Source organism: Sander lucioperca, chromosome 17 (assembly GCF_008315115.2).
Source record: "Sander lucioperca isolate FBNREF2018 chromosome 17, SLUC_FBN_1.2, whole genome shotgun sequence".
Classification (NCBI taxonomy): Eukaryota; Metazoa; Chordata; class Actinopteri; order Perciformes; family Percidae; genus Sander; species Sander lucioperca.
The window spans coordinates 3,086,043-3,094,167 of NC_050189.1; the positions used below are offsets into that span (position 1 = coordinate 3,086,043).

General features: G+C 43.4%; 1 protein-coding gene across 1 annotated transcript in view; it reads left to right on the top strand.

Moving 5' to 3' along the window:
* sorcs2 (sortilin-related VPS10 domain containing receptor 2) overlaps positions 1–7,507 on the top strand; it is a 172,859-nt gene extending 165,352 nt beyond the window's left edge. The window contains exon 3 of the mRNA XM_031317970.2: positions 7,399–7,507. Coding sequence (XP_031173830.1) covers positions 7,399–7,507 — 109 coding nt within the window. The remainder of the gene's footprint in view (positions 1–7,398) is intronic.
* The last annotated feature ends 618 nt before the right edge of the window (positions 7,508–8,125 follow it).

Sequence of the window (8,125 nt, forward strand, 5' to 3'; positions counted from 1 at the left end):
CTGGCACTACTGCTGCTGCTGCTGCTGCTGCTGGCGCTGCTACTGCTGCTGCTACTGCTGCTACTGCTGCTGCTGCTGCTGCTGCTGGCGCTGCTGCTGGCACTGCTGCTGCTGCTGCTGGTGCTGCTGCTGCTGCTGGCACTGCTGCTGCTGCTGCTGGCGCTGCTGCTGCTGCTGCTGCTGCTGGCGCTACTGCTGCTGCTGGCGCTACTGCTGCTGCTGCTGCTGCTGCTGGTGCTGCTGCTGCTGCTGCTGCTGGTGCTGCTGCTGCTGCTACTACTGCTGCTGCTGGCGCTGCTGCTGCTGCTGCTACTGCTGCTGCTGCTGCTACTGCTGCTGCTGCTGCTGCTGCTGCTGGTGCTGGTGCTGCTGCTACTACTGCTGCTGCTGCTGCTGCTGGCGCTGCTGCTGCTGCTGCTGCATTTTTATTTACCGTTTGTTCATTGGATGTCTAAAACATAAAAAGGAGAAGCCTAATACAGGCCCAATGTCCGCCCGCGTGTAAGCTCTGACGTGAATTACTGGCCCAATGCCCGGCCCCAGGGGCGTAAATAAGTCCGGCCCCGTCGGGCTTAGGCTGAAATGCAGGGCTCTATCCTACCTACCTACTCTAGTCTACCTTACTTAACCTGATGCCACTTTAACCCAATTCTTGACAGACCGCCATTTGTGATGCTCTCAGTGAAAATGAAAACTTGGAAGATGGAGAGTAACATTTCGTTTCTTTGGTAGAAAGCATCTCCAATGAAAACACACAGCAAGGTCTGTTTTCTCTCTTTGGTCTATCATAAGCCAGTCAACCGTAACTCCTTTCTGTAGACCCCGCAATTTGTTTGCTTTTCATGAGTTGTGACCAGTGTGGTTGACACCTCTGTTACTGTCATCCCAAGGCCAAGAGAAGTTGAGCAGTCGTCTTTTTGCCTGTGGACTCTGCATAGTGTCCATTTTCTGGAGGCATTCACAGCTGAGGAGCATTCACACATTCAACAGATTTAGTGTTAAAATCCATTTGTCTGACTGTGTGACTGTCACAGCCAGATCACAACAGGGCCACAAATGTCTTGAAAAGGATAGTGCATGCATCGTAGTAGCAAGGTAAACATTCCCACAGGAATTCTTTTTCAAAACGACATACTATATCATCCTACATTCTATTCTGTAGTCAATCAAGCCAGGCTTGACACAATCAGGCCAGAGAAGATGGCCATAAAGCCTTTGTCCAGGGTACACCTGAGACTCCCTGAGCTTTAACATCCATAACTTTTTTACTGCTGTAAAAATGGAAAAGAAAAAGATGGAGGGCACTGAGGTGTTGACTGATCTGTAAAACGACAGCTGCAGTAAAGCAGAATGGTCATTTTTTTAAATGGAAGATGCAAGCCAGAAATAGGTCAGCATTGATGATCTGTCTGTTCTTTTTTTTGCATCATATCTGATAGGTTCAATGTCTCAGCATCACAGAGCTGTGTCATAAAACTAGATCTCTGAACATTTACCATTCTCAAGCATGAAACGTAACCACACTTGTTGAAAACGTGATCCGTCAGGTAGTTTTTATGATGCCTTGCTTTTAACCAGTGTAAATCAGCTTTAATGCTAATGGTGGCCCTCTTTCAGCAGTATTTTTAACAATAGTCATGGCAAGTACCTTGCTGCGATAAATCAAATGCCCCCATTTTCCTGCTAATTCCCTGCTCTTTTACAGGGAAAGATAGGGAAGCTTAGATTTTTATGATTGCTCATGACTGGAGCTTTAACCCACTCAAAATTTGGCAGAAATTATTTTGGAACGCTGCTCAGTGAGCGATACCCTGGCAAGGAACCACATTTGCCTCATACTTCATCCCTTTTGTCCACAGAGCGACTGCGTTGTAATGGATTGCAGATTTTCCCAACCATGTGTCTCTGTGGCAGTGAAGCATGTTGCAAGGATGATCGAAAGCTATAAGACACATTCTCCGCAGAACTGGGAGACTCTGGTTTCTTTCCTGGCTGTCCCCCAGCTGGGGCAGTCAGGACACCTGTCTGTAAGCCAAACACTGATGAGCCTTGTCAAAGTTAACAGTAAAGCCATCTGGCTGTCGAGGCCTGACTCAGAATGACAGCATCTGTCTGCCTCAGCATTCGGCTCCCTACAGAAATCAGACATTGAGCATGTCAAGACGCACCCAGCCACTATGTATATGTCCCCTGGCTGTCTTTAACACACTGACCTACTGCTCTGCTCTACCATTAGCTTAACCTATTTCAAAGTATTAGCTTAGTTCTTGACAGAAGATACAGTATGTCTTGAAATGCATGCACAGTGAGGAACTACGTCTTGGAGGATTCACTTTTGTCTGACACGTCTCAATCATATCACATCAGTAGCTAATACGTTGCAGATCTTTAAGTGGATTTATAAGAAAAGAATTAGAAACCTGTTTCTTCATTACCCCCTTTCTCTATATTTTGCTTTTCTGTCTTGTCTCACGTTGCCTTGGCACTCTCAATTTGTCTTCCCTGAAACATCAGGTGCTGGAGCAACCTAGACATATTAGGACATTAAATCTGATTCAGCACCTGTCGCCGCCCCAAAGTGCTTCCACATTCTCTGTTTTCTCAAGCGCATCAAGGAAAATACAATTTCACCTGCAGTGTCTGTCTCTGTCACATCCACTCTTGCAGACATTTCCACGTCCACCTTTCTCTCCCCTTTCCTGTCTCTTGGTATTCCACTCTTCTTTTATACCTCGGTATTCTAGTGGTTTTTGTCCTTCCACTGTTATTATTTTAACTGTATGGTCGCTTGTGTGTGCCGAAACTTTTTGTATTAGAATCAAATGTTTCTCCATCCATGTCTTGATTGTGATGCTTGACAGTAAGACCTCTGAACTGACTGAAGGGTGCAGTAATAACGGTAAAGGCAGCCTGTTCTCATGACCCATACGGTCAAAAAGCCACAAAAAGTTAAGCACTATAATTCGTAAGCATTCCACGTGTTTTTTTTTGCTGCATGCACCCTAATGACATGGTGGGTGGGTCATAAAGCACAGGTCTTTCAAGCCGTGGAGCAGAGTTCGCTTCCCCGGGAAAACAAAAGACTTTCACCCCGGAAATACGTATTCCTTGGGATTGTTTTAATCCAAACCACATACTGTAGCACCAAGCGGAGCACTGTTGCTGGTGTCACAGAGCGGCTTCTGTAGCGGCTAAACACATCTACTTACTGCAAAAAACAACAACATTAAAGAGCAGGTAAAAATGAATACAAAATTAAAAACATAAACTACAGGAATACAATTTACAATGAAGTATAAGAAAGTAGGCAACATCATCAAAGGCAAGAAAGGAAACATCAAATGAAAGGTCTTCAGCCTTGATTTAAGAGAACTGAGAGTTGCAGCAGACCTGCAGTTTTCTGGAAGTTTGTTCCAGATATGTGGAGCATAAAAACTAAACGCTGCTTCCCCCTGTTTAGTTCTGACTCTGGGGACAGCAAGGATACGTGTCCCAGACGACCTGAGAGGTCTGGGTGGGTCATAGTGTAGTAGCAGATCAGAAATGTATTTTGGTCCTAAACTGTTTAGTGATTTATAAACCAGCAACATTTTGAAAGTAATTCTTTGAGGCACTGGAAGCCAGTGTAGAGACTTCAGTACTGGAGTGATGTGATCCACTTTCTTGGTCTTAGTGAGGACTGGAGCAGCAGCGTTCTGAATCAGCTGCAGCTGTCTGATTGATTTTTTTAGGGAGACCTGTAAAGACTCCGTTACAGTAGTCTAGTCTACTGAAGATAAAAGCATGGACAAGTTTTTCCAAATCCTGCTGAGACATAAGCCCTTTAACCCTTGATATATTCTTAAGGTGGTAATAGACTGACTTTGTTATTGTCTTAATGTGGCTGTTGAAATTCAGTTCTGAGTCCATGACTACACCAAGATTTCTGGCTTTGTCTGTTGTTTTTATCATTGCCATTTGAAGCTGAGTGCTGACTTTTTAATCGTTTAATCTTTTGCTCCAAAAACAAGCACCTCAGTTTTTCTTCATTTAATTTAAGAAAGTTCTGGCACATCCAGTCGTTAATTTGTTCAATGCACTTAGTCAGTTTTTGTATTGGACTATAATCCCAAGTCAAGGATAAGGTAAGGATTCGTCTGTGTGTTGAATGACTTTTTCGTCCAACCCTTCTCCCCTTTCCTCTTCCCTGCTCTATGCCATCTCCCCTATCATCTACTCCCCACTCGGTTTCAAAGTAATTATTCCTCATTAATCTACAATAGCTCCCAACCAGTTTATTAATCTAAAGGTCCGGATGGCAGACAGTACAAAATGAGCTCTCCTATTAACTCAACATCATTATTCTCACCCTATAAGGCTCTGGGGCTGCTGACTTTCCACAGCAACCCCCTACTCAACTCACAAATTAGCCTTATTAGTGCTAGAACGTCTTTCTTGACTTCTACCCCCTGCTTTTCACACAAGTAACCAAGGTTTTTTAAATAATACATCAGCCGCATCTACTTAAAACATGAAAGTCTCCCATTTTTGGTGAGATAACATACATTTCATAATCACATTTTGCATGAAATTCAGTCACCTCAAATCAAAAAAGAAAGGAACAACAACCTCCCAAACATTGAGGACAGAGTGCTCCATCCACAGCAAGCTGGACATGACTCTTAACTGGTATCAATTGTATTTTGCTTGAATAACTTACGCTGTCACTTCGAAACACCAATGTGTCATTTCCGTCATCTTAACAAAATTGCCCTATTTGGTCTTTAACAGATGGATATAAAGAATCAGTTTCCATGGTAGCAGACTCTTGGTAGGGATAACGAGGACAGAAAGATAGGGAATGACGTGTGACTAGTCAGCGTCCAGATGTTGGATGTGTTTCACCCTGAACCTTGCCACCATCGTGCTAATAAAGGACTACGATTGTGTAACAGGGACAAGGTATTTTATCATTTAACATAGCAGTATGGTATGGCAACTTGGGCAAAGAGCCAAAACAAGCTCTCAAAGATTGTTAACATTGCAGGGAAGGTGATTGGCCATACTCTACACTGAGAGTGTGAGCTAACCCTGTCGGGCCAGCCATATGCAATACAGACATTGAACACAGAATGACGGCATCAGGGAACACTTATTATTTAATTTGTAGAAAGGTAGATAATCCATTACAAAAGTATGTAATGCTTTGAAAAATGGCCATGGTCCTTCAATGTGTTATACAAAGAGAATATAAAAGATATGAATCCTCACCCAAAAATACAAAATCTTTATCATCCTTCAAACTCCTTAGGACTGAATTTGACTGCTCAGCATGGTTTTTGCACGTACACCCTGATGAACCAGCCTCCCAGTGGACTAGCAGGCCTCCACTCCATCCACAAGTGGGTTTTTTAGATAAGCACTGAGCTCTGGCTGCTAACGTGGCCATCAGCACTAGATCCGTCCACGTCCTCCAAGTGATCCCAGGTTAAACACTGCACACAGGCCAGTGAGGAAGATGAAAACACTTGCCAGCTCCCCGCAGAGAAATAGCTCACCCCCACTATGCCACTCAATTTTCTCCAGCTGTATCAGAGCACTCTGGGGGAGTTGATTGCTGAATGGCTTGGCGGGGCTTTGGGTGTGTATGTGTCTCATTGTGTGTGTGTGTGTGTGTGTCTGTCAGTGGTTGATGTCCCACTGCGCGAAGGAGTAAATCCTCTCGTCCTTAACCAGGCTGACGTGCTGGCTCATCGTTCTTTTTCATCAAGACCTCTTTTTCCAGACTCCCTCCTGTTGAACCCTCAACCCTCGGCTAAATACTGCAGCATCTCCTTTCCTGTGTGCCTTGGCTTGCTTTCCGAATTATCCCCAGAAAGCTGTGAAAAGCTGCACACTAGGAAAAACATTTGCATTCTTTAACCTATTTTTTAATCCTCAGATGCTTTTTTTTTTTGCTGCCTTAATCTAACTTGCCTGTATCATGTGGTTGAGGGAGAATGTTGGATAAGTCCTTCCTCTGTATATTCAATTCAATTCAATTTCAATTTTATTTATAGTATCAAATCATAACAAGAGTTATCTCGAGACACTTTACAGATAGAGTAGGTCTAGACCACACTCTGTAGTTTACGAAGCCCCAACTATTACAGTGGTTGCCTCAAGAGCAAGCATTAGCAGTAGCTATTGCGACAGTGGCGAGGAAAAACTCCCTTTTTTGTTAGGAAGAAACCTCGGACAGACCCAGACTCTTGGTAGGCGGTGTCTGACGGCACCAGTTGGAGGTGTGGTGAATGGTGGCAATAATAGTCATAATAAAGATAGTGAAACAGTGATCACAATGGTAGTCATAGTAGTTCATGTCATAGTAGGGCACAGCAGGGCGTTACGGGGTGTGGTGTGGCACAGCAGCCTGGGTGGACGCGGTTGGACGCGGCAGGACGCAGTCGGACACTGCGGGGAATCGCAGAGCGTAGCAGGGTGTAGTAAGTCCATAGCGTCAGCTGCACCCAGGACCCCGGTGTAGGTGCCACCCAATTCCAAGGCGATGTTCTGGGTGAAGAAGAAGCAAAGGGACTCCGGGGAGAAAACTCCCCAGAGCTAGGTTAGTAACAAGCATTTCTGGGACTAAGATGCACACAAAAGGAGACAAGTGAAAAGAGAGAAGAGGGAGCAGCTCATTGTGTCCTTGGAAGGAGCTTCCCACAGCAGTCTAGAGTTATAATAGCATAACTAAGACAGGAATTTAAGACATTCATTTTACATAAGCGGTCACCTCTCCTCAGCCTTGCCGAGCTAAAACCTGTGCCATTTTTCAAAACCTGTCACAAACAATCACCTTCACTCTGCTTGGTGGGTGGGACTGAGCCATACTGGAGAAACAACCCAGCAGCTTGCTATCAATCTCAAACACACGCAGCAGTCCATACCTGCTCTTAAAGCTGCCAGATTTAAGGATTGGCCAGTACTTCATTGCTAGCCTGAGGCTGTTTTTCCATCGTGGTGGCAATGACAGGTCGTCCAGCCATTTTGATTTCTCACCAAGCTCAGACTGCGGACCACACAGTAGTAATATGGTCAACAGAGAGCAGATATAATGCCTTCAGGGCAGTTTGAGAGACATTTCCCCGACATTTTGCAAATTTAATCTCCTGCCAACAAAGGTTTTTCATAGATGTGCTGTTGTTTTATGCAGGATAAGAAGAGTTTGTTGAAATGGAACCACGAAAAGTAATGCAATGTAATGAACAACCATGTACGCGCAGAAGGCATTTTTATAGGTCCTTTTCTTCGAATCCTTACCATACTTCCTAATGCTATTGATATTGTGTGACTCATGAGACCATAGCAAAAGGAAAATTACCACAAAAATGTTCCTAAAAGTTTCCTGACTAACATGTTCATGTTTTATCTGTTTAGATCTTCTGACTATGGCACCACCTACACCAAACTCAACCTGATGCCAGGGACGACCATCGTGGTGACCAGCTTTTATATCTGCCCAACCAACAAAAAAAAGGTAGGATGATGCATACGTTTTTGAAACGATTGTGTTATCCATCAGCTTGCTGAAATGCATGGCTGATTTGCTTATCTAGAACTGACAATTTAAGATGAAACAGAGAGACTTTGCTCTTGTGTTTTTTTTGTGATCTCGAGGCCTGAATAAACATTTACACTTTTATGTTTAATTTAGTTTAGTATTTATTTATTAATATAGCCTGTCTTATTGGCTATATTAGCCCTCCTACACAATCTGGACTCTGGTCATAACATCTACATCTTATAACTTATTCCTTGTTATATCTTGTTCTTAACGTATATTATTTATTTTCTGCCAAGCAATTCTAATTCTATTATGTTTAGATTCTTGTCTTGTCTCATAGTTAATATTTAATAATACGCTATTACACTGATCAAAGTTATCTTTTGCACTACCACCATTGCACACAGTCTACCTTAGCACCGTTAACTCCTTACATTTCTGTGAGTGATTTTTATGTATGTGAGATATATGTGTGTATGTGTGTTTGTTGTATTATGGTTGTCTAAGCTACTGGATGCCTAAAATTTCCCTCAGGATGAATAAAGTATCTCTCTATCTATCTATCTATCTATCTATCTATCTATCTATCTATCTACCTAC